The sequence below is a fragment of the Simochromis diagramma genome, unplaced genomic scaffold (assembly GCF_900408965.1).
Source record: "Simochromis diagramma unplaced genomic scaffold, fSimDia1.1 OVJJ01000685.1, whole genome shotgun sequence".
Lineage (NCBI taxonomy): Eukaryota > Metazoa > Chordata > Actinopteri > Cichliformes > Cichlidae > Simochromis > Simochromis diagramma.
The window spans coordinates 12,499,125-12,526,557 of record NW_024387477.1 but is presented as its reverse complement, the minus strand read 5'-3'; the positions used below and the strand labels follow the sequence as shown (position 1 = coordinate 12,526,557).

Sequence of the window (27,433 nt, the reverse complement as noted above, 5' to 3'; positions counted from 1 at the left end):
AATTACTACATTTAAAAAGTCCATATCAAGCCTTTTATTTGGTATACAGATATTCATAGATTTATACAGTTTATATATATAGAGAGAGAGAGCAAGTTTTTTATATATATATTTAACATGTGCCACTGCAAAGTCACAGACAAAATTATTTTTGCCAAGAAAAAAAGGAAAAGAAAAATATATGTGCTTAATTTCAAAGTAGTGCTGTGAAGCTTTTAATGAAAGATGAACAAAATCGGAATGATGAGGTAACTGCAAGGAAGGAAAATAACCATTAATAATAGCTGAATAATAATAATAATAATAATAATAATAATAATAATAATAATAATAATAATCTGAACAAATAGGCAACCAAGAACTATAGTGGCAGCATGGACCCTTAGTGTCAAACTAGAGAAAAGGTTTAAGTCTATAACATACATACACACATAGTATGCATACAGACAGTGCATAAGCATACAAACAGGAAGTAAAGTCAGTCACTCATGAGAGCAAAAAGCTCTCACATGTTGTTTACTTTTCTCAACAGAAAACTCAGACATGCTTCAGGAGATGTAAAAAAAAACAAAAAAAACAAACAAACAAAAACCCCACTCACTCTCTCACACACACACACACACACACACACACGGCCCTGCATTACAGAATGGGCCCAGCAACAGTTGCACAGGTGTGGTGCATGCACGTGTACGCGCCCGCACGCGCACACACAAACACACACTACAGCGGGAGATACTGGAGGACTTCTGTGCATTTGCATGGTAGAAAAGCGCGAGAGGAAGTCATCCCATGAAAATGACATTACATGTACGAGGGGATGCAACATTTTGGCAAAGAATGAAAAGAAAATAGGAAGAGAGAGTGCTGCACAAACATATAAGATTATGGTCACAAATATATAAGGTTGTGGTGTGAGAGTGTGTGTGTGTGCGTATGTGTGTGAGAGAGAGAGAGAGAGAGAGCAGGCAGTGCTGAACATGTCTGACAGACATTAAGGAGTGTCTGGCTCCCTCGTGTGGTCACTCCGAGTCTCTCTGGACCTCTGAGGCATCCGCTCGACAAATGGGGCACGTCCTGTTGGCCTAAGGGAGAAAACAGCAAATTAGGTTTGAGAGATGGTCCTTATATTCAGTCAGGATACTGATTTCATGGTCGCACACTTAGACATTTTATTTTTTAATCAATATGCAACCCTTTTAACCCAATTTACACTGAGGCTTTGTGCAGTGCAGCGTGCGTCTAAATCATAAGACTGGTATGATCAACAAGAACTTGGTGTTCAAGAGCCTCATTTAACATTTTCAGTGGGAAATCACGCGTTTATGAAATCTTCAGCACCTTCTGACTGTAGTATCCTGGGGTTAGTGTGAGTTCACAGATTTCAGTAAATCAGATGAGATGAATTTAGAAACATTTCAACACACTTGGACTGAGACTTGCTTCTGCTATTTATCAGATCTCTTGAAGAGTGAGATTCTCACTAGAATCCTATAATTAAGAGGTGTCTGTGTATCTTAATACATGTGTGCTTGGACTGATTAGGTTTGTGCCTTTCAGCAACTTCCAAAAAGTTTTCCAGGTATGTTATGTAACACTTTGCTGGGTGACTTCTGCCCTGTTCACACATGGTCATGAATGATGTTATTACATTTAGAAAGCTCTAATTTACACTTGACATTAGAATCCATCACCACATGTGTCTCAAGTGACAACCTGTGAGCGTCTCTCACTTTCCTGCTTCATTTGCAAAAAAATAAATTAATTAATTAAAAAATAAAAAAATGTGTGCCACTTCTCTCTGCAGAGACCAAAGTGATGCAATTTTCAATACTAGTTTGCCAGAAATTAGTGTTAGAAGAAGAAATCACAACAATATTAGACTCTGCTTATTCTTTGATACATTCCTGGCAAACCAGATCACCCAAGGTGTTTAACACACTCATAAACTGTCTTTATCATTTACAAACATTAAAAAGGCACTGTGTATCTCATTTGAGAGCCAATGAGCGCACTATTATGCTTGCACAGAGGTCATCAATGAGCAGGGCAGTCTTTCATAATGAGGCCTCAGGCACAATTTCATGCTCACTTGAAAAACAAAGTGACCTTATGTGGCTGAGACCAGCTCAAAATCTGGTTTAGGTTATCAGATCATCCCTTAAAGTGTCTTGAGAGGACTCAAATTTACACTTGGAGCGAGCACTTATTTTGATGTTAATGCCATGTGTGAACAGTGATGTGAATCTGTTGCCAAACAATGCGCAATAAGCCTTGGCTAACTTGGCTAACTGTAAATGTATGTGTGTAACAGAGATCAGCATAAGCTGGTGGGCTTCATGCTGGACACACGTACCCTCAGCCATTTGTCGACGCACTTTCCGTGGAACTCATGACTGCAGGGCAAAACTCTTAGCAGTTGACGCGACTCAAAATCACTCATACATACCACACACCTGCAATGAGATAGCTATTAGCACACAAATTACAGCAAAAGAAGAGACCTTTTTGACACTTTCTAAATTACAGACAGTGCATTCAGGCAGATTTAGCTAGGCCAGTAACTTAGGGTATCTGTGGAAATTATTTTGAAAAAGGTCACTTTGATGTACGCTTTACTAAAAAATATGCACATTTTGAATTTGAACATATTTCTCATGGTATCCAACCCCATTAGAGAGAGTTTATGGGTGATATTAGCATTGTGTTAAGCCCTCAGAAGCTTTCAAAACTATAAATATGCTAAATAAAATGTACAAAGACAGTCTGTTATCGATAAAAGTCCACAATGAGATTCTCAACCCTGAGTAGCTGAAAAAAATAAATAAATAAAAAAAATAATTAGGATAATTGTCCATTATTAGCAAGTACATAGTTTCTAAAAGGGAAGTACTCACAGTGTTTGCTCAGACTGATGGTTATTTGGATTAAATCGATAAGAAGGAAGCTGTTCTATGTCTCCCTTGGTCAGTCCCCGGAGTTTAGCCTCTCCCAGGCGCTCAGCAAGGTTCAGCAGAGCCTGTGGGAGAAAACATCAGCGACAGTAGAATTAGAGTCTCCCCCCCACCCTGCACACCAGGAAATGCATAACCAAAATGCTAAAGAATGGCAAGAACAAACCTCATAATTTTCCACTTCACCATCATCGACATCCAGCTCTAGACTGATTGCAGGACCTGGCTGGACTGGCAGCATTGATCTACAGAAGAGCGATTTAACACAAACCAAAACATTAATAACATAGCAGTTAATTCAGCTCTTGAATCATCACAATACAAAGTTACTTTTTGTACTTCACATTACAATAAAGTTATGTTTTGTTGTCACTGCTTGGCTGTATAGTACAAAATAATGAAAATTAAGTCAAGGTGGCTCACAAACAGTCAAATCCAGGAGTGGAAATTGAAAAGTACCTGTAAAAATGACAAATATCATCTTGACCTTAAACACAGTTTGGATGAAGACTCATTAGGGGATCAGTAAAATCTAACCAATAGCCTGCACTGCAGTCATTGTATTCTTTGTTTAAATAAATAAACTCTGTATTAGTTCCTTAGCCTCAAGGGGATTTTCAATAACCATGCTCAAGTCTCAATGGCTGCATCTCATATCTTGACTTTATTAATTTGCTTTTATTTTGTGGGTGTGGAAAAGATTTGTTCTTCGGTTCTTTTAAACACGCAGCAAAATTAACATATTTATCAATAACACACTAATAAATATTCACATTCCAGCAATAAATATCAGGTAAATTAAAAAGAATGAGCCGATTTAAAAGTCCTTTAATTCTGCAGCTGTCCACCGGTAATGACTGAAACACATACAGTAAGAAAGAGGGAAGTTATCAGTTTTACGTGGTTGTAGGTAAGTAGCATAACAGCAGTGGCTGCAGTGACTCCAGACATGGTCACAAAAGTATAGGAAGACTTGGACTATCATGTGGACATATGCTGTCTGTCTGGAGGGGGACGCACTGAGGTTTTGAACAAAATTTTATATTCAGCCATGTATTTTAAAATTTACCACAAGCTTCTATGTCCATTACTTCAAAAACAATATAATCTTTTGAAATCAGATTATTCTTTCTGATACACTCTGGATATTTGTCTAAAGATAATTTAAAAAAAAAAAAAAAAAAAAAAAAATCATTCTAAGTGAATTTATTCCCCGTTCTACTTACAGGAAGTAAGGCAAGAGGCTGGGGTGGTAAGGCGAAGGTGGCAGCTGCTGGGAGCGGTACCGTCGCCCTGGGAGACGGCGAGGAATGAAGTTTGGATAGGACTAGGTGGAGAGATACAACATATACAAGTCAGATGATTTGCACAGCATTACATTTTTTTATATAACACTTCATGGGATGAAATAAACATATTTTATAAATTATTGTAAATGCTCACCACTCCAAAGAATTCCTGTGGCAGGGGGTCATGGGACAGGAAGTGGAGTTGTGTGGAGTGTGGGGTGAGTGCAGGGTGGGTGGCAGGAGGATAGTGAAGCCCAGCACCCAAAGACAGATGCTCACCAAGCAGCTCAACATCATTCTCTATCCTCTGTAACGGCTGAGGAGATAAAGGAAAAAATGTTAAAATTCAAAACATATAGGTGATATTGCCCAGGATTTTTCCTGTCATTACAGCATAAGAAGCAACTTAACCACTTAATAAATTTAATTAAAAAGTCTGAATGGGATTAAGAAAGAAAGTTTCAACCTTTGAAATACAAAGCAAGTGTTTTAAAAAGGGATAAAGAAAAGAAATAACTGAATTCAGAAAAAAAAAAAAAAAACAACTGAATTATCTCTGAAATCGTTTTTTAATCAGTTAATTGGCAGCTGCTTTAACATGTAGCCAATGAAAATGAAATGAAGTTTTAGATTAAAGCTGTGCAAAGACAAAATGTGCACAAAAGAGCTGTCAATACCACAGTTTCAGTACATATACTCATTTGTTACTAAAACTCAAGAATACCACAAACTGCTTCAACTCTAGTGTTTAAAATATGCATCACCCATTTAGCTTGAACTTCGTAAGACGTTTTTATAAAGTTTACAGTTTTTGAAATTCCAGGAGGAATATTGAAAAGCTTCCCAGAAAGATCTCGACTGACTAACTACTAGCTTAAATTAAAACACCTAATACAAAAGCTGTATTTGATACCAAGTTATCAAAAGGTTTCCCACTCACTGAACGGGCCTGCTGTGCTGGATATGGTCCAAACTGTCCAGGCTGAGGCAAATGAGGTGGATGGTGGGAAAGATGTGTGGGGGTATGGGTGAGATGAGGTGGGGGGAGCAGGAAGGCCGGATCACTGGACAACAGTGATGGGAATGGGTAGGGCATCGGTAAGTGCTGTACAGAACAAGTCTGAAGGACCTAGCAGAAACACACAAAAGTTTCACTTGTTAAAGTATGTTACAAAAAAGGATTTCTTAAATAAATAGATAAATAAAAATAACAGAAGAAGATTAAGTAACATTTAACAGACATGATTTGAATTCATGTCGATAAAATGCTTATTTACACCTATAACTACTTTAATTCCAAAACAAAAAAATGAAATACAGTCCTGTGGAAAAAGTAAGTACACTTTTGCCACTTCCAAATTAGGCAGTGACGTAGATGCCAGCTGGTGCTAATCAAATGCACTAGATTAAATGAAGATCAACAAATCATGATCGGCTCTTTAAAAGCAGAAGTTTTGGCTGTTTGTTGGTTAATTAGAAAAGGAAAGAACAAGCATGGGTTGCCAAGAGAAAGCCTCTCTAAAAAACACATCTGAACAAACTGCAACACTTCTGAAGAGCATAGATTTTTTTGTGTTCAAATCATGCATGCATAAAATGTATTCATAAATTGATAATACTTTTGTATGCTTTTGTTCATACTTCACGGAAAAATTCAGAAATCCCTCTGACCATGCGTGGGATCAAAACTACTATCCTTTTTTTCGCACTATAAGGCGCACTTAAAGTCCTTTAATTTTCTCAAAAATCGACAGGGCACCTTATGTATGAATTCTGGTTCTGCTTACTGACCTCGAACCGATTTTATGTGATACACAACGCTCAAAAATCTGTCAAAAAAATGTTTTAGTACGACTTTGGTAAGCTACGAAGCCACACCACTTGATGGATTGTCGGAGCATTACGACTACCGTAGTCAGGAGCCTCGCGGAGTAATCTGGGTCCAAAACTCCGTCTGCTTCAGGTCCCAAAGTCAAACGAACACTGCGACATCACTAAGAGTTAAAAACTGTCTAAATTCTTTCATCTTTAATAAAACGATCAGCGTTAACAATGAAGTTTAATATCCAGGCATCCATGAAAACAGAATGTATTAAATTTAATGGAGTTAGAAGCAAGCTCGCTAGTTTCCACCTAAACATGATATACCATGTTCTGACTGAGAGATTTCTGAAATAATTAAAATGTACAGCTCTGCTTTCACTTCCAATATAAATAAAAACATGAAACTAAACAGCAGTGACTCAATAAACGTGAGGGTTCCGGATGGTTGGAGACAAATGCAATAGCATGGCAGGATGCTGTAAAGGGACCAAACTTCAGGCAGGAGAACAACTGAGAAAATCCATCCACAATACGAGGTTAGTCATTAATATACAACAACATGGGAATAGAGCAGCAGCGAGAGAATTCAACATTAATGAATCAATGGTACAGAAAAGAGGAAGCAAGAAGAATGAGTTGAGTAAAGTTTGAGTTATCTGACTGTTTTGTTTTGCTTAATGCACCTTATAATCCGGTGCGCCTTATGGTCCGAAAAATACGGTACTATTTTTTTATTTTTTTATTACCTCCTTCAGGTAATTATTTGCAGTTTTCCCAGAACATCAGCCACAAAATTCTCAGAATTGCCATAAAAATAACTTGCATGTAAAGAAAACAAAATACTAAAGAGAAAGGCCATCTTTTCTCTAGACTTTATCCTTTTAACAAACATATTCTTGTATTCCTCATTTAATATAATCTTTTTTATCTTTTCTTTTTCTTGTAGCCAAACTTTTTTTAAATTAGTATTATTTTCTACCTTGAGTCTCGGATGAAATTATATTCAGCTCAGATATTCAGTTTAGCAGTTTCTCCCTTGAGAAACTGTCACTATTCTCCCCATTTCACCATAAGGTTTAAAAAAAAAAAAAAAAAAAAAAAAAAAAAAAAAAAACAGAAAATCACCAAAAAAAACGTGCAAAAAAGCAAAAACACTCACGGGAGGAGGGACGCTGCACACAGGATAGTGTTGACCACTGAAGACCACAGAGCATGCTGGGATCTGCTGTGGGGCAGAGCGAGGTGGCAGGCCTGGTGGCGCTCCCGGTGGTGTCACAGGATACGAGACTGGAGCCGAACCCTAAATATGGAGATCAGCAGAAAAAAGGTCTGCCACTTTATGGCTGTAAATTTTAATTAAAAGCTGGATAGCTGGAGTTAGCAGACTTAATCCACATTGTCCGAGTTGTAAATAACAAATTTTAAAACTTCATGGATCACTGCTAACACCACAGATTTATACTTGTTGTGGAGCACAAATCAAGCAGATGATAACCCTGAGGTCTGCATTTCCCTGCAGCTGAAAACTCGTTATTCCATTTTTTTCTCTTTTGTGTTTTCATTAAATCCATTGTTCATTATGTTTTCTTTTCTAGAGACAAGTTCAAAGTGCTTACTTTAAGACTGCTGGATATGTGCATTAAAATATATGTATTGATTTATGTAAAGATTATGTATGCATGCATGTAGAGATGAATAAAACACAAACAAGCCAGATATATTAACAGACCTGCATTAACCTTTTACCTGTATGATCAAAACAAAATTATATTACTCATTAGTCTCCATCTACAGCCATAAATAAGTTTTTACACCCACGAGTGATAGGCTTTCATTTTCACATTGACTTGTTTGCATCTTAGAGTGTTATTTGCACCCATCTCTCAATCTTAAGCAGAGTTAAAAAACAAAAGGAGACAAAAGCACAGAAAATGATTCAGTTAACAGCAATTCAATTATTTTTCTTTCCTAAAACAGGTCACATCATCTGCTTTGAACCCACCTGCTCATGAAGATCCAACACCACACTGCTCTGTTGCTGGGAAGGGTGGGCGTGTGGGTGCTGTGGATGAGCTGCAGGGTGCAGAAGCCTGGGAGAAAGGTTTGGAGACTGGTGAAGAGGCCTCGGGGAGGGATTTGGAGGATGGTACCCAGGGCGTTCTTCAGGCCCGGGCCCTGCCCCAGGCCCTCGGGGAAGCTGCTGGTTATAGGGTGGGTAGCCCTGTGGAGGAGCCGGATGGCGGTAGTTTTCATCCTGATGGCCAGGTGAAGGGCCGTTATGGGAGTGCAGGTGGTGGTGGTGATGATGATGATGGTGGGCATTGGGGTGATGGTGGTGATTGTTGTTGCTGTTGTAGTGGTGATGGTTGTTGTTGTTGTGGGGGTGGTGGTGGTGGTGTCGGGTCAGACGGTCTCTCCGCCCACGCTGACGTCTCATTGGAGGGCTGAGGTGGAAGAAAGAAGGAAAAACTAAAGAAGAGGCAGAAGGAGTTATGTTGACATTTGCATCATGAAAGACACCTGATAAGCCACCTATGGCAACATGACTAAAACTTTAATTCCTAATTCATTTAACCAAACAAGAGTCAAAACCACTCAACAGGCAGATTAGTATTCAAGTTATTAAGCTTTCTGAAATGGAATTTTTCATTCAGATATTCAAATCAATTCTAACATTCAGACAAACAGCCAAATACACTATAACAAGTGAAAATTCACAAATGCGTGCAGATTGCAATGCATCAGAGCAAATTGCTGTGTATCTGATACCTTAATACATTCAAGTATTTTGTTTTTGTAACCTCAATAGACCTTCCTGATTTAACACATCTGATTAATTTAATTATACTAGAAAATATGAGAAGACAATACTAAAATTTATTCCAGTCACATAGAACACAGACACTAATATGCCACAAAAAATAAGTTGCCAGCTGCCAACTAATAAAACTGAGCATAATAAATATTAATACAGACAAATTCAAAGATACTATTGCAAGATCTCCAATCTGTCATAAGTCATTACATTTACAGGCTGAAAAATTAAATTTATTAATGAAGTCTGTTTGTATGCATTTGTGTCAGACACAAACCTGCGACGGTTTCGAAGGGGTGTGTGGCATCGCTCTGGCATGTAGTGAGGGTGTGGTCTGCGACTCGGCGGCAGCTCCCAGGGGCGAATGGGAGAGGAAGGAGTTGAGGGTGGGGCGGAGTTTAAATCTAACATGGACTGCTGGGAAAGACGCTGCCTTTTTGGGCTTGGGCTGTCTTCCATCTGGACACAGAGGTGAGGGAGGAGAGGAAAACACAAATGTTCGGTTAGAGGGGAAAAAAAAAAAAAAAAAAAAAAAAAAAAATAAATAAAAGTGAGAACAATAAGGGAGAGGATGAATAAGAAAGAGAGCACAATGAAATACAAATTCTATTTAAACCAGAAAAAGAGCAAGGAAAACAGGCGGTGGTCATGTTTCATACTTACTTTGTCCCGATCCTCGCTGCACACGTTATCTGGATGAAAATGTAGCACTCCTCCTGCCGGCCGCACAGATTTAAAAAAAAAAAAAAAAAAAAAAAAAAAAGAAAAAAAAAATCATAATCAGATAAGACAGGACTGAGGAAAACATCACAAGACACATGGACATTTGCAAGCCAAGCAGACAAAAATACACCACCCGCAACACACATACACAGGTAACTGGCTGCCTCTGACATTTTCCTTTTCTTGCCTAAGCATTTCTACAGACTTCACACCACAAAGTCCAAAGTAGAAAACAAAAATGTGACATTTTGTTACACAACCAGAAAAGTGCTTTGCCCTCCGATAGGGTTTGTCTTCTAAACAAACTTAAATTCTCTGCTTTAAATGAGCAGACAAGAAAGCGAGTCATCTCTGGAAGATGTCACCCTGGACGTCTCCTCGCTAGCTGTCACAGCCAAGTCACTCCCTCTGATCTTACATGAAAAGCCCGTGCGCGCACGCACGCACACACACACAACACACACACACACACACGTATGTATAAAACGCCAGAGCAACTTTTTGATTTTTAAAATGTGACCTACTTCAAATGCAAATAACTACTTTACCCACTTTTGTAGCATAAAGAAGGGAAATTATTGATAATGAAGATAAGGAAAATAACTAACATCAAAAGCGATAATAGGTGCTATTCCTATCATGCAATAGTTCCAAACATTTCCTGAATTCAGCTTCTCAAATGTGAAGATATGCATTTATCCTGCAATCTAAAGAGATCTTTTGGCAAATTATGATGGACATGCTCATTACTACTTTTTTTTTTTGCATTTCACAATACATTTAACGACTGAACCCCCTAGCATTAGCCCATAAACTGGAGTGACCCTATACCTGCTGACTATCCCCTTCACGTACAAAGTATTAGCAAGAATCTTGGCTTCAAATGTCATGTTGGCCCCACTTTTAGTGTGCTAAAGATTTTCTAAGCAGGTTAGTCAAGCACTATCAGGTTTGCAATGACAGCTTTGTTTCTGATAAAGAATCTATTTTATAAGATCAGAGCATCACTAAAAGGGATTGAAATTAGTATGTGCCCCCCGCCCAAAAAACCTAAAACTAAAAATAACATTGCTGAATAAACCACTAATGCTATAAACGTAATCTCAGAAAAACACAGTGCTCTCCTATCTGTTTATCTAACAGTCCACATGTGCAGTCTGGAAGCAACATGTGCATGCAGACCTTTCAGCAGCTTAAGAAGGATGTCCTTGAACTTGGCTGACAAGAGTTTCCTCTAAGCAGTTCCCCAAAAAACCTTTAATCACCAAAAAGAGGAGGGGGGGGACTCCTCCCCTCGTGCTTTTCTGTTTCTTCCTCTGTAAACCTCTCTCATCCAGACAGCCCTTTCTGCCTCCTCAGAAACAACAGATCTGAAGGCAGCCCCCTACCCCTTTCTTGTCTTTGCGACGCCACTCCAGAGCCATGTGAAGTCTGCCGATAGTGACAGCTCAAAGATGCCCCGCTAGTGGCTGCGGAGAACAGAGGGACGGGTGATTGAGCGTCTAGCCAACATTTGGGCCAGTACATTGGCTTACATGTTTATTCATCAAACCATCCCTTTTTCTTTAGACCTCATAGGGTTCTGGGCCTCAGATGGCCATGCAGTTTATGCAGAATTAGGCCGGTATATGCTGATTCATCCCGGGAAGCTAGGAGAGGGGATGGTGAGTCTGACTGGACAGGTTCTGTTGGTGAGTAGACGCGACCTTGCTTCCCTTTGAGCATGGCTGCTGATGGGAGACTGACACCATTTCTTTTACAACAGACAATTGAGTCGAGCAGGGTAGTGAACTCAGAGCATCAGCTGTCATCAAGAAGCAATTTGTTCATGCTCTTTAGCTGAAGTTCAAAAACTTCAAGTATCGTGTGGGAGAGACAGGATGTAATCAGAGAACCACTCGATTTACAAATAGAATCTGCAAATGAAGATGTGTAAATATGTAACTACAATGTCAGCCAGCTATTACAGCTATACCAAGTGACGACATTGCTTGAAAATGGAAGAGAAAAAATAGGAGGAGAAAATAACAGAGGTAAGGCAGTTGGATACATTTTTAACAACCCCAAATCCAACTCTGTCACATTCTGCATAAAGTGATGCCAAGAGGCGTAATACAGTGACATGTACAAACAAGACCTGGCAAACAAAAAAATCTGTGATGCACTTAAATATACACAGTGTTGCTTTGCTTGCACACAGAGAACATTTTACACACAAACCCCTGCCACAAAGGATGAGGCATGTGCAGCTGCTAAGAGGAATAAGAAGACAGCTCACACAGATGGGAAATATAGTGCTGAAGTCATTCACACAAACCCTACTTTGGTCTGTCAATTTGGGAAGCGTGTGTTTCTGTGAGAGTCCGTCTGTGTGGCTCATTTTGGCTGTTTGGCAACCGTTTCTTCTATTACGACACGGCACCATTAAAAGCCTGCTTTCATTCATTCCCTGCACTTTTGTTTGCCTTTGAGGGAAGCCAGTCTAGTTTTACAGAGGGCTTCCAGTCACTTTTCACTGGAAACTTGCTGAACACTGAAGAGTGGTGCCAGTGGTTGCCAGATAATAAACAAAAAGAGGCTCATGTGCAATCTCAAATGTTATTTTCTTTTATGAGAGTTTCATTCACTTTTTCCTCTTCTGTTTACATTTTTTTCCTGTTGTCTCGTTGACGAGTTTGGGTTTGGTAAAGAAACACCGCTAATTGAATAAACCTTTGATGGAAACCGGACAGTACAATTAGATTTGATGTGAGAAAGTGATGAAACAAACAATGAGCCCACACAACTGCACTCAGCAACATCAATCTTTACTTGTTAATGGCTAAATACAGTAAAGAAAGACATATTTGACTAATCTGAGACAATATCAAGCTTTACTCAGGGTAAAATGCAAGTTGAAGAGTATAATGCTTAAGGATGAAACAAGGAAAACTGTAGAATGCCAGCCTGCACCACAGCACTGAAACTAAAAATAAATCACTATCGAGAAAAGGACAAGCCTTGTTTCAAGGCTCCAACTGCTCTATTAATCAGACTCCTCTCGTACATGTCTTGCAGAAACTGAATAAGAGCATGTGGGATGTCTTAACCAGTGGGCTCATGCATTTGTCTCTGATCTGATAAATGAAATTGCACTGCTGCTCTATAGTGAACACGATTACAGCCTGAAGAACTTATAGATTTGTTTTATTCAATGTCAAAAGCAATTCAACTTTATCGCTAAATATCTCCATCTAGATAACAGTAATCTGAATGTTTTTGGTGTTACTTTCCTTATACTGTTTAACTGCATTCATACGAGTAACACGATGTGATCTGGAGGCCTTAAGCACAACTGTGCTTGGATTAGCCTTAGGAAAAATCTGCAGTGTGAAATGTCTACTAATAGCCAAGATCATTTGCATTCTGAGAATAAAGCCAGACAATGACATACAAGGAAAAGTTTGTGACCTATTTGCACTCTATTTCTAGAGATGTGTGAACAATGCACACTCCAAGACCCACTGCAATAAGAGATAACCCGTTCCCTTGATCCTTAACATGCATTTTACATTTTTTTTGTATTTCTGTAAAGATTAATAAAAGCAATTCTACAAGTTTAACCTTTGTATTTTTCAAAAACAACAAAAAAAACAAAACAAAACAACATGCTCCCTGCCAATTTTAAATATACTTTTCCCCAAATGTGAAAAAAGTCAAATATGCTTATTCAAACATCAATCATTAACCGTTACTTGGATGATAAAACTAAGTCATATAAAAGTCATAGTCTTCCAGTTAAGCTACAAATAAGTTTATACAGGGAGAAGTTGCAGGCCAATAGAATAATATTATTTTTGATTTATCTGCAGTGCTTAGTTTCTACTGTGGGCAAGGCAAGTTGAATTCTGGAAATAAAGTCAGCTCAGGAGGTAGAGTAGGTCACCTACTAATCGGAAGGTTGGGGGTTTGGCAAGATAGTTTGGCAAGTTGGGCAAGATACTAACCAGAAGCTGAATGTCAGATAAAAAGCACTTAAGCCTAGAAACAAGTGTTTGTGTGAATGGGGCATGTTGAATACAGTGCTTTGAGTGCTCAGAGAGAGCAGAAAAGCGTTACATAAGAACCAGTCCATTTTCCAATGACATACAAGACAAAGTTTGTGAACTTGGTTTTCCCTATTTACATGAGTAAACGCTGACCAAACCTCTAAAGAAAAGAGACTGCTGCCTACCGAGCAGCGACCCATAGCTGGCCTTTCAAGCAACAGCTGGCAGTGAAAGCACCAAGCCTTTTAAGCTGCTAGTGATGAGGCTGCATCCCTCAGAGGAGGGATCCATCCTGTGTTAGTATGTAATGTAGATGCAATGCATCTAGCCGGGCTGCAGGCCCCGACTACTTAACCCTGCTTACCGGCTCCGGGATGCCTGTGAGCTCCGTGTGAAGAGTGGCGCTGCGCCCCTGCGGACAGGTAGCTCCCCTGGGTGTGCTGCTGCTGGTTCTCGGGGTAGCTACGACCTCCGTGGTGCGGCGCCCAGCTAGAGTTGCTCTGCTGCGGGTAGTTCACCCCTCCGCCGCTGGCGCTCATCAAGCCCCCGTTACCGATCGCGTTAGCGCCGCCGTTGCTTCCAACGCTGCCGTTCATGGCGAAATGAAAGAAGCCAGACCGAGACCGCGAACGAGTCCTCGGGGGGTCCATGGCTAGAAAAGGACGACGGCGGTGGTGGATGTAATGTGACGTACGGGCAGGTGCCTCGCTCTTTAGACCGCTTTTCCGTCTCTCTCTCTACCCGCCCAGTTACCTCTGACGATCACCTGCTACTGCGAGTGTTTTCTGAGGCATTTAAAGCTATTGTTTTAATGAGATGAGACACCTGAAGGCAGCAGGTTCAGGGAAGCACAGCCCTTTTATGTCGCACAAGCACCATCTGCATCGACTCCATCCACTTTCCCCTTTTTGCTATCGGTGCCGCTCAACTTAACGAAAAACCGCTTATTATTTTCTTAAACCATAAGGATTCAAAATTAATACAGCTGCATACAGTACAACAAAATTATGTTTTAACTCTCCGTTATCGTCAGTGCTGTCCTCATTACTAGAACGGTTTAATCATTTTCTGCGTCTCTTTTGTGTTTTCACAGTCAACAGTCAAGCTTTCCCCACATTAAATAAAAGTATTTTATAAGCACTGGTCGCACAGAATTAAGTCTTATATGAATGAAACCATTGCCGAGACTTATACTAAGGAACAACTGAAAATAATAGCCAGCTCTGTGCCACCAAAAAGCCAGCTAAATAAAACACTTCGATCCGACAACACAAAACATAAGCAAGATGGCTAGCTGTAAAGCGTTAGCAAACTAAAAACAAAAAACAAAAAACGGCCGCCCGGTAGTTGCTTGCAAAATAAAGTTATTAGCATAAGTTTGTCAATAAATTAGAAGTAAACCACAGCGGCTTGCCTACAGTAAACAGAAAAGTTACACCCCTCTGCGTTTGCTAACTATACCTGCTCGTTCATTAGCATAAATTCGATTTTCCAGCTAGCCCAAGGCTAACAGGAAGCGGGGTCTAGAGGGGAAAACAAGTCCAACAGTGCCGACATTACGAGCTAGCGAGCGTCGTTCCGTGTCAATGTCAGGCTGGTCGGTGAGCAAAGCTAAATAGCGAATATCCTATCTACATGAAAAAGCGAACAGCTACCTCGTCCGTGAACTGAGGTGGACAGTATATGTCTAATTTAAATCCCCTCTCGCATTCGCTATCGAGTGTTTTCTCTGGTCAGCGGGGAGTGTAGTGGAGATCAATCAATGGGAGGTTCGCATCGCTGTCAAGTCATCATCAATCGATAGCAGAACGACATTTTGCTAAATTGCTTTCTACTTTTCATGTAAAATTATACAAAGTCGCTAGAAAGGAAAAGTGAAAAGTGACGAGAGCAAAATATGTCTTATTAGCATGCGCCAAGGTCGACTTTAACAACTGGCTTGTTTTCGGAATTGACTATTTTTGTCTGGCCAACCGCAGGCGTCAGCTCCGCTCATTAATTATTCAGCAGCTTCAAAGCAGAAATACTATGAGACAAGGCTTTGAGAGCCGCTGGCATCCCGGGGCTTTTTCAGCTGGATGTGCTCCACATACACAGATACTCACCAATGCACTGCGTAAACCTTAGTCCGTTTATTCGGTTTCCACGCAGAAAATATTTATCCTTGTGCTGTGATCACAAATTATACAGTACTGTCCAAAAGTCTTGAGTCATTATTCTTTATATTTTTCTAAGAAATGAGAAATAGGGGCAGCAAATATACAGGGAAATACAGTATATCAGAAAAACAGTTTGTACAATGGTCATGAGATTGAAAGTCAATATATGTTATGGCCACCTATATTCTTCAACACAGCCTGAATTATCTTAGGCAAGCTTTCCTGCAATTTCTGTAAGTCCTCAGGGAGAGTCTTCCAGGCTTCTTGAAAGACAAAGATCTTATTTGGATATTGGCTGCCTTTTGTTCTGTTTTCTGTCAAGACGATCCCACACTGTTTCAATAGTATTGAGATTCAGGCTTTGGGGAGGCCAATCAAAGATAGCTTAACTGCTTTAACTGCATCGGCAGTGTGTTTGGAATCATCAATCATTCAGGCCTGTTTCCTCAAAATATTGAAGGACTCACTGCACACCATACTGAGACATGCCAAGTCTTAGGCTAATAGCTTTTTGGGAATTACCTTGTTAGTGCAGAAATAGTATTTTATGCTTGTCAAACTGTGTTATCTTTGGCATTTTTCATAGATTTGGCTTTTTTTAAAAAGGAACAAATGATGTGCCTTTGTGACAGTCTGGTAGTAAGAAAAATACGTTACAATTCCATTTTAAATTGGTTTCTTGCTAGGGCCTCTGTTATTTGTAGATACAACACCGGTTCAGCCCTAGATTTAGGTGCCTTTTTGTGCTTAAATGATTCAATGTAAAAAAAAAAAAAAAATATTCCAATGTTCAAAGAAAAACTTTTGCTCAAGGCTACTTTAAAACAATTACAGAAAAGTCTGGCACTTTTCAAGGAAAACAAAACGAAATGAGTGATTCAAGACTTCCACAGTTTCTCCTTTACAGTATACATGTCTGTGTAGGTTCTCAATCATCCAGGTCCTGGTAATCTAAGGAGATACACTCAGCTGTACATCTGCATCTAAAGGATAAAGGTCACTCTTTCAAGGACGTCAATGTTCACATTTTGGACAGAGAAGACAGATAATTTGAAAGAGGAGTGAAAGAAGCCATCTATGTCCACTGTGAAGGACCATAAACAGAAGGGGTGGCTTACAACACCAACTGTCTGCCACCTACGATCCAGTTTTGAGATCCCTTCCCCTAAGGGAGAACTCCCACTAGGGCTTAAATACCTGGGATTCTCCACCATTTGGTCTTAGAAGTGAAAAAGCTTCTCAGATGAGAGGTGAAATGTCCAGTTGCTTTGGTTTCCAAGCTCCTTAGACTACAGTATTCATGCTTTTCTTTACAATATGCCACTTAAACATCTAGGCAGATTTCAAAATAAGACAAAAAAATTAAATATTACTAGGAAGGCAACTACATTCACAAAATATTACATCTGAATAAAAATCTAATCTAATATAATCTAATAAAAACAAAACATGTTCAAAACTGTGTAGGTGTAAAACACTTAAGTATTAAACTACAAAACTAAATATTAAGTACCAAAGTACATTCCTGTATACGTTTCAGTTTTCTGTACTGTCAATAAATGTTGATAAATAAACACATCAAAAGATCACAGACACAAAATGACTTCTTTGCAAACTTGTTACATTTATTAGCACCTAAAAAATAAATGCATTAAAAAAAGATCAGCTATCATTTTTTTCTGTGGCGTACTCTTTGTTTTGGGGAAAGAAGATTTACACTCGTGATATCTATGTCAGCATGGGGATACAAATACCCACGTTTTACCCCTCCTCTTTTCTTCCACCTTTCTGCCTCTCTGCTCTTCTTGCTCTTTTTGCCACCTGTCTCATCCCTCCTTTTCTTCTGTGGAGGTGCAGTGGACTGTTTTTGCCTGTCATCGGGCCGACTAAAGGGGACTCTGGGATAAGCTTCGTCATCAGAGCTACAGCGGGACTTCATCAGTAGTCCTCCTTCCCGCCTGGCCTGAGCTTCCCTCCTCAGACGCTTCACCTCTCGTCTCTCCTTGCACCTCTCTTGCCACGTCTTCCTCGTGCCAGCTCGGGTGTGCAGCTCCTTCTTTGTCTTTGTCCACCCCTGGACTGATCGATTCTCCTCACCGCTCGCCCCTGTTTTTTCAGACAGGTCTGAGAAAACATGTGCAGGCTCTGAAAACACAGAAACACAAAAGACGTCCTTGACAAGTCTGATCCTGTTTTAACTGAATAACAGGTGATTAAAAGCAGCTGTTGAACTAATAAATCTTTTCGTTTATTTCCTGATCAAACGCGGTGTGAAAAGAACGCTTTATCAACCAACTGTGCAGTTCTTCTTAACTCTACAGAGATAATGTTTTTCAGTTCATTGTATTAGTTTTATGTTTTAATTCACATGCTGGTTTCAGTCATTAAAAGGCAGCACTGATAAACCTACCAATCCCACCCAAGCAGTAATTGGTGCATTTAAATAGTGAAGGGGCATACTTTGTTGCAGAGCTGTTAGAGATCAAGAAAATGTGTCCAATAACTAACATTTCAGACCCAGAGTTACACCAATCCAAAGAAAGCACCTTCACAGAATTCACATGTCAATCTATTCTCACCAAAATGAAGCACGCTGGTGCATTTTGAAAGTGTTCCCTCACCATTCAAAAGAGCCAGCAAAAAGCATAGATGCCCAATGACATCATTTGTCTTTTGATAAATTGTTTCATTTGAAATGTTTTTCTGGGCAGGATGTGATCTGTTTGCATTTTGTATCCCACTTCTGATTAAATACCCAAAGCCTTGTATCATTATCATGATTCTGCAATGCTTCTTGGGCAAGGTGAATAACAGTCTGGATAGAATCACAAAAAAACTAAGTATGATTAAAGCAATCCCAAAGCAGAAAAATGGCTGGCATTTCTAATTCAAAACCAACAAACATTTAGGTCCACACATCTCTAGACAATGACATTTTTTAAATCATTTTTCCTTTGTACACCATCACTATGGATTTAAATCAAACAAATGAGGTATGACTGAAGTGCAGACTTTCAGCTTTAATTCAAGGGGTTTAATTAAAATATTGTCTGAACTGTTTAGGAATTACAGCTATTTTTATACATAGCCCTCCATTTTCAGAGGTATTTTCAGAATTAATTGGACAACTTACCTATAAATGCTTTGTGCTACCATGATACATCGAATATTCCTGTAAAGCTCGCCTTTTCTTCTTCAAATCCGTTTTAATTTAGTCTCAAGCACAAATGGGAACATTGTCACAGTCATTTAAAAAGTGCCTGTAAATAGGGCCGCTACCAGGTCAAAGGTAAATAAAACAGGTTAATCAGATAAACGATCTCCAGTTGACATCATTTGTATCTCGTGGTGATTCACTAGAAATCTCAAGGAGGAGGAGGAGGAGGCTATCGTTAGACTGAAAAATCAAAATAAACCTATCAGAGAGATTGCAAGCACTTAAGAAGTGACCAAAATCTTTAAAGAATCTGGTCCATTCCTAAAAAGGATGAATGCACTGGCCAGCAAAATGCATGATGACAGAATTATTTCCATGGTTAAGAAAAACTCCTTCACAACATCTGACAATGGGAACAACACTCAAAGAGGTAGGCGTATCATTATTAAAGTCTACAATCAAGAGACACCTTTATTAATGGAAATGCATAGGGCTCACAACAATGCGCAAACCACTGGTTACACTCAAGAACAGTAAGATCAGATTAGACCTTGTCAGAAAACATCTAAAACAGCCTGCGCAGCTCTGAAACAAAATCTTTGGACCAACAAAACCACGATGAACTTGAACCAGAGTGATGGGAAGACAAAAGTATGGGGAAGGAGCAAAACAGCTCATGATCCAAAGCATATCACATCACACAACACATATCTTCCTAACATGGTGGAGGCAATGTGACAGCATGTGTACATATGACTGCCAGTGGAACCAGATCACTGATGTTTATTGATGAGCTGACTGCTAATACAAGCAGTGGGATGAATTCCTAAATGTAAAGGACTCAACTCTCTGCTCAGATTCAAACAAATGCTGCATAACTGATTAGACAGTGCTTCACAGTACAAATGGATAATGACCCAAATTGTACTACAAAAAAACCCCAAAAAACAAACAAAAGTCTTTCTGAAGGCAAAGAAATGGGATATTCTTCAATGGCCAAGTCAGTCACCTGATCTAAGCCCGACAGAGCATGCTTTTCAGTTACTGAAGCCAAAATAAAGGCACAGCCTAAACTGACAGCAGCTGCAGTAAAGGTGTTGCAGAGCATCTCATGGGAGGAAAATCAGCATTTGGTGATATCGGTGGGTAGTAGACTTCAGCAAGTCATTGAATGCAAAGGATTTCACTATATTTAAAATATTTAAAGTTAGTGCATCCAATGACTTTTGATCCCTGGAAAATTGGGCGCTATGTATACAAATGCATGTAATTCCTAAGCAGTTATAAAACCAAAGTCTGCACTTCAACACATAATGATTGTTCAATTAAAAGTCAACTTGGGGGATGTACAGAAAACTTATGGACTTGACTGTATATATATAAATGAACAACCCATTTCAGGAGATAATTTTGGTTATAATTCACGCTCAGTGTTCAGTTTACATCTGCTGTTTTCGAACTAACAGGCAGCTCCAATAAACTCACATGTACAGCCCAAACAAAGATACACCGATTGTAAAATAATAATGTAAAAACTCTGATATCAGCTTCATCACCTTTAACTCTTTCCTCTCGCCTGGTCCGAAGTTGGAGAATGTCTTCCCTGGTGTCATATTGGTAAACATAAGGCAATGATGGAAAAGTGCCCGTAACCATCCTCCTTTTAGTGCACTCCTGATACAGAAGACAGACAGTGATACAGATGAGACAAAAGAAGAAAAAATGAGTTGAAGGATGGATACAGGACAGTGGAAAATGGATGCAACTGAGACTTAAATAGAGAGAATTTAACTAAGTTTGATTCAACACAAAAAAAGAACAGGGGGAGAAAAGAATTTGGTGTAGCGAGGTGAAGCAAAAAAAAAAACTAAACAAAAAAAGAGTAGCAAGTTTAGGGAAAAGACAAGTGAGAGACCAAACAGATTAGGCAATAGACATAAAGGCAGACAAAGATCTAGTGAAAGTAAGATGAGGATTAAATGTATTTATCACTTACATAACCGTAATGTCCTCTTTTAGAGCAGTTATAACAATGAATGCGGCACTTCCTGTGATGGAGGCTGTGGCTTGCCTGTGGCCTGAGGGGAACCGCTAGCCTAATCTGGAAGAAAAAGGTCAAATGAAGGACATTTCTACAGCGATAACAGACTTCCACTGATCTCTTGGCTATTTTAGCAGTACACACCTATCAACAGGCTCCTGATAATGGGTGTATTCTGGTCTGATCCCCAGCACGTGGGATCTTCATTGCATTTGATTCCCCTGATCTCTTTCCCCCATTTTCCATCTATTTTGTCCTGTGACTATCAATGAAAAGGCAGCGACTACAGCTTTCAAAATTGCCTAATTAAACCGGTCCCCTGCCACCTAGTACCTAGATCAATTCTATTGCTTACTTTAGAGAAAAATCATTAAGAACTCCAATTAGGTTTACACATTGAGCCAGAAAGGCTTGTTATTATGCATTTTGCTGAGTAAAGAAGATTAGATTTAAAAAAAAAAAAAAAAAAAGAGCAGATAAAGAGCAGTCAAAACTCACTGTCAAGTGGTATTGTCTCCATGTATCGGGGCAGGCCTGAGGAAAATCCAGAAAACAGAGAAGAAATGTTTTCTTCAAGCAACAACGAGGAAGACAAAGAACTGTTTGCAAGAAATAAAACAACACTTCATAAATTGAGCCCACACAATCATGAGGTTACAGAATCTGTCAACAAACAACTGTCAAATGTTTTCAACGCTTCCTTCAGCACAATAACACACTCTGCAACACCAACACTCAAAGGGGCCAGACCTGCGAACTCACATCAGAAAGGTGCCCTGTCATCCCGCAGCGCAGGCAGTGCTGGTTCCATACTGGAGGCAGATCACATGGCTTGAGCCCGTGTGAAGGCAGTCCACATCTACCACAGGGGCGACTTGGACATTTCCTTTGGATGTGACCTTGGATCCCACAAAGGACACATATAGGATATTTCTGTCAACACAAAGACAAAAAAACAACAAAAAAAAAAGATTTTTAAAATGGTCCTGTCGAGGAACCTCTGCAGGTGTCCATGGAAACAGCACTGATGAGTGAGTTCATTTACCTTGCGGAAGGAGCAGCTTTTGGCAAGGTGTCCTGTCCTGTTGCATGCACGACAGAACAGGGAACAACCAGGCGAGAAATAACGGCTGGTCAGAGACTGATCTGCGCCACTCTAGATAAGATGATCCAGGAATAATCCAAGACAACACAGAGATTTTTAAAATTAGGTTAAACCATAATTTTGTCTCCACACTGCAAAATCAAAGGTACAGAAGCAATTTGTTGAAGTTATTTGACAGAAAAAAGAATGCTGTACTCATGAATATACATTGATTAGAGTGTAATTACATCTTCAAACACACCAATGCCTTCCAAAACCCTTAAATCTCTTTTTCATTATGTCTTTCTTCTCCATCACTGCTCTCCCTCTGTTCCACCTGATCCTCTTCCTCCTCACCTCAAACCTCCTTTCCTGACTTGAAATCGGAGCTCTAACACACAAAAGCATGCATAAAATGCTTATTTATTCCCAATGTTGTCGCAATTGCTCCAGGCCAACAATTTTAGATCAATGTCAAAGAATGTTTCACTAACACTGGTTAATTGCAGCTAACAGAGGTTAACAAGGGCTAATAGCAGCTAAATGAAGCTAATAGCAGCACTTACATAGAGAAAAGTTCAGCATCTTCAAAAGCTCACCTCAGTGTTGCTGTCATTGGGCAGACGTGAGCTTCACTGACTCGTTGATTCATATTGGACTTATTTCACAACATTTTACAGACTCCCCCAGATTAAATTAAAGTGGACACCCGGCATATTGACAGCTGAGGTAAACTGCGGACTGACAGGCTACACTCACTGCAGATGAGCTGCAGTGAGTCGTCCTATAGTATTCATGAAAGCTGATAAAAATCAAAAGTTACCTTGTCTTTCACAGATACAGCCCAGCTTTCTTTTACTGATTTTCGCACGTTGCCCTTCAAATCTGTGTTGGAGAGAAAGACCAGGGGGAACATTAATAAATACAACTAAATATTGTGTGCAATAAAATATCCAAATTTAAGCTGATCTCAGCATAGTTACTGAACAGAAACATAACCACCTAAAAAAAGGGAATAAAAAGAAAAATAGGGTTTTTCAAAGCTTGGTAATCTTTTCTAAGCATTCAGTCTCGATAAAGCAGGAGCTCTAAAAAATAATGAAGGGCACCTGACCTTTCTGGACTAACTATCACTTATGTGTAAAGAAAACATAAAACTTTACTGCTCCAGTGGAGCCCCGAGCTGGTGGGTCAAATCAAAGTGGTTGTTCTGTGCAGCTCCCTGGTGTGAATATGATAATCTTCATCCAAAGCACCAAGCTAAGCAAACTGTCTCTGTATACACTTTTTAAATAAATTGCACTCCCACACATTTACAAAAATAACTGTGCACTTACTGGGTCCATTTACTCTTTTTGGTTGAAATGCATTTACAGAGATGTGTTTTTAGTCACCTTTATTTTTCTTCATTTTTATCTCTATGCTGGAAGCTGGTACATCCACAAAAGAATAACTAAACTGTATCACCACAGCCCATTATAGAAAACAGTACAACTCATGGAAACATCAACAGTAGCATAATAAGTAAGCAATAAGTACGTAGCATCTGTTTGTTGTTTGCACTAGCTGCATTTCAAAGCTGTTTTCTCTCTAATTAAATAATTATTAAAGTACATGTATTAAAGTCTTTCTTTTGATCACCCGCAGCCAGTTTTTTGTGAACCAAGCCCCATACCAGTGAGCACAAGCATGTGGTGACAGTTTGTGATTTCTTGGGCTCCCATTTTTGTTATCACCCCTTATTTTAATTTAAGTATTGATTACGCATGTAATTAATTGTGCATGGTTCAAAGGCCTATTCATGCCACCAAATTTAGGTGTTTGATGACTTTTGCAGATCAAAATGGCTAAATGTTTCCCTGGGGTGGATTACTTTTCTTTGACCCTCATGTATTATATTCACTAGAATTTGTTGTTTTCCAGTTACAGTACCCTTGGATGTGATTTGGTGTACATTTCTCCAATTGTTAAAACACAGGCACAAAAAAACTTCAGATATTTTGCCAGAAATTTCTGAAACAAATTACCTTTCAACATAAAAAAAAATTAATCTAAGCAAATCTCAAAAAGAAAAATTGCTTTGTTAAGCTAAACAAGGAGCATTTTAGAACAACAAGTTAGTACATAATTTTTACTGGATGTTTTTAGTTAACGCAAATAATGTTTTTATATTTCTTGTAGTTTGCTTTATTTTGTTTGTTTGTTTTTTTGCTTGTGCTAGCATCGTTTCTGTCAGGTAACACTTCCAAAAGGTCCACTATGAGAATAAGTATGATTAATTTTAATGCTTCTATTCATTTACTTATTGCACGCATAGTATCATGGGATTGTTTTGGTCTGTGGTATGTATTAGAATCAAATTAAACTGATCAATCAAATTAATACTGCACGGTCTCAGTAATCTTTTGGAATTACATTTAAATGTACATCAATTTTCAATTTTCCACATATATATATATATATCAATGATATACATTAACCAGACAAAACTTCAAAGGTGAAGCCATACAGTAATATGTAATCTACATATAGTCACTGTGAATAACATCCATCCATCTGGATTAGCTGAGCTTTAACGCACATTACAAATAGGTAGTGGAATAATCGCATTTACTTTTATTTGTTTTGTTATTGCAGATTTTGGTTGGATATCACTCCTGTATTGCACTTACTTCTGACTTTTTGCTTTCATATTTAAACTCTGCGAAATCTTCCTCTAGCGCTTGCATTAGGACTACGGAAATAAAATGGCAGGAAACTATATTCTTAACCCAAAAGCTGACCAAGTCAAGTTTCACCTTCATCATCTAATTCCTCCCCGGAGCTGTTCCTGTAGCTCAGATTGAGCTGGATGTTTGAGTCCTCCACCTGTTCCTCCCCTTCCAGGATCATCCAGTCCTCTATGGGCTGATCCTCATCTTTATCGTCCCATAGGTCATCACTAGAAGACACTTCCAGCTCAGCGTCCAGCAGAGCCCTTTTTCCTCCAGAGGAGAATGGAAAGACCAGGAGGAGCGGAGGGGAGCTTTCTCTGCTCTGCCGTGCAGCTTGTTTGCAGCTCATCGAATGTCTCATACATCCTCCTTCGTCTTCTGAACTGCTGGACCCCCGAATAAAGAAGTCTTCGGAGCCCTCCTGCCCATCATCAGCTTCATTTTCCTCAGTGTGCTCCATAATCAGACCTGACACAACCTGTAGCTGAACAGCGCCACTCACAGGCGACTGTCTTCACTGCTAGCAAACAGCGATAACTGATGGGTCTTTTACACGTTTTTATTAACGTCTTTTATCCGACCGAACTAAAACCGTTTTGGTTTAAACTGGGATAGTTACCGCGCGGGTGTGCAAACATTAAAAAAACGTATTTTGTCGCGAGCTAAGTAGCACCGCAGTGCACGAGGCAGTTAGCTAAAGTAGCAGCTAAACATTACCAAGTCAAATAACTTCAGTAAACATGATATCCGGCTACCTACACCTTTAACTCCAAATACTTCGCTTTCAGGTTCATGGCGTAAAATTATTGTTCCTTCAATACAGCGCAGAAAAAGCTTGTTTTTCTCCCATGCTTGTTTACTTGTGTGGAGCGGTTTACCCGGCGTTTCCGGAAAATGTTGGACAACCAAAACAGAACCCAGCGTCCAAAGTCTGTCTAGGAGTTTCCAGGTATAGTCAGTGATAAAAGAGGAAGAGGTCCACGTTTGTATGAAAAACTACTTTCTGATAACCGTTGTTGGGTTTAATTGTTAGCGATTGAAGTTAGACCATTTTATAATATGGACTTCAGTCTGCAGCGTAGCTACAGCTGTAGGATTAATTTTGTGAACTAAAAATAGATTATTTAACTAAGAAATGTAATCACATTAATACATTTTGAACTGAAATAGGACTATCAGCCTACATTCAGTCAAGCGTAATCCTAATTAGAGGTTAACTATAAAGGTCTAGTGTTATATTACAATCAATGTAATAAATAAATAACTAAAAAAAGAGAAGTGCACCCTTTGTCAATTTTAAGGCTTTACATATCAAGACATAATAAAAGACTCAAGACTCATTTTGTATGATGTTACCCAGCCTGAAACGAAATACGGTTTCTCACCAGCCTCCACAGTGCAATAAGCAATACAGTTTAAACAGAATAAACAGATTAAAAAGAATAAGTTTAAAAAGAGCAGTTAAAAGGCAGTAATGAATTGCAACAATAGTTATGGATAATAAATTGCATAAAATCAAAGTTCTAAAACAAACTCAAGTGACATTCGTTCGGATGGATAGCAGCAGTCCATTCACTGAAGGGGATGGTTAAATTAGGTAGTGTGAGTATCTGAGGAGTGTATTGTATGTGTGTACGTGTGTGTGTGTGTGCGTGCGTGTGTAGACAGGGACAACACAGTCCGCTTGTGGATCTTACAGTGTAGCCTGTGTGAATGGCTGTGTGGGTGGGGAGGGGGCACAGTCCATTTATCAGAAGGCTTATCAGGTCTTAAGATAAAATATAAATACAATGAGATGAGTAACACGTGACTTATTACACTGTCATTATTTATTTTTTATTTAAAAAAAAAAAAACTAAACCAAGAATTGTGTGGAAAAACTAATAACGCCACATGATTCAGAAGTCTCTCACATGATTGTGGAGGAATTTTGACTCACCGTTTGCAGTATTTACAATATTCCTTCAGTTCGTTTGAGGGTTGCACGTTTTCAGCTGTGCACAGCTCTTAAGGTCCCACCACAGGATTTCAATCAGGTGTATGTCTGGACTTTAACTGTGCCATTGCAACACCTTAATTCAGAGGAGGGGGTCTCTGTCATCCTGTCATGCTCTACAAATTTTGTTAGTCTTGCAATTATCTTACATCACTGCACATAGCAGAGAACAATAAACAATCAAAATTTAACCTGTTGCGCTGAAAAAGTATACCAGCTGCAGCTCCCCTGCTTCCCACAGCCTTGCCTTGATGCTTTTCTTCAGAAAGTGCCCAGGTCCTGTGGCTGCAAAAAAAAACAATCCATAACCCCTCCTCCACTGTGATTGACAGTTGGTATGTGGTGTTTGTGCTGCTGTGTTTGGTTTTCGCCAAATGTGGCTCTGTACATTATAGCCAAACATCTCCACTGTGGTCTTATCTGTCCAAAGGACATTAAACCAGCAAACCAGAACTTCTGCTTTTATAGAGGTTTCTCACACTTGCTGATGATCAGTTTGCATCTGGCTGCTTCTTACCATCTTAATTCTGATAGAAGTAGTTGGAGTGCACACGATAATCTATTATAAAAAATACAAAATTTGTGATGTTCTTACACATAAAAATGATTTGATGTGCACATCGAAAATAAGTTGTATGCACCTGATGAT

The 27,433-nt window shown here is 39.3% G+C and overlaps 2 protein-coding genes across 3 annotated transcripts; both read right to left on the bottom strand.

Moving 5' to 3' along the window:
• Positions 1 to 19: 19 nt before the first annotated feature.
• On the bottom strand, positions 20 to 15,515 carry LOC120724020 (E3 ubiquitin-protein ligase RNF38-like). The gene is made up of 12 exons (XM_040015926.1): positions 13,998 to 15,515; positions 9,546 to 9,598; positions 9,160 to 9,341; positions 8,070 to 8,511; positions 7,227 to 7,367; positions 5,184 to 5,372; positions 4,398 to 4,559; positions 4,181 to 4,281; positions 3,121 to 3,199; positions 2,898 to 3,019; positions 2,357 to 2,456; positions 20 to 1,085 (listed from the first exon to the last, which is right to left on the bottom strand). The coding sequence occupies exons 1-12, from the start codon at positions 14,281 to 14,283 to the stop codon at positions 1,023 to 1,025; spliced, it is 1,920 nt and encodes a 639-aa protein (XP_039871860.1). The 5' UTR covers positions 14,284 to 15,515; the 3' UTR covers positions 20 to 1,022.
• Positions 15,516 to 17,392: 1,877 nt separating this feature from the next.
• Positions 17,393 to 25,745, bottom strand: LOC120724021 (zinc finger CCHC domain-containing protein 7-like). 2 transcript variants are annotated; one of them, XM_040015927.1, is made up of 8 exons: positions 24,873 to 25,745; positions 22,888 to 22,959; positions 22,036 to 22,148; positions 21,753 to 21,923; positions 21,489 to 21,524; positions 20,946 to 21,050; positions 20,506 to 20,623; positions 17,393 to 17,937 (listed from the first exon to the last, which is right to left on the bottom strand). In XM_040015927.1, exons 1-8 carry the CDS (start codon positions 25,246 to 25,248, stop codon positions 17,462 to 17,464), a joined length of 1,467 nt encoding a protein of 488 aa, XP_039871861.1. In that variant the 5' UTR covers positions 25,249 to 25,745; the 3' UTR covers positions 17,393 to 17,461. The 2 variants fall into 2 exon arrangements, with proteins under 2 accessions (XP_039871861.1, XP_039871862.1); XM_040015928.1 differs by having other exon boundaries at positions 22,036 to 22,146; positions 22,898 to 22,959; positions 24,873 to 25,744.
• Between the last annotated feature and the right edge of the window lie 1,688 nt (positions 25,746 to 27,433).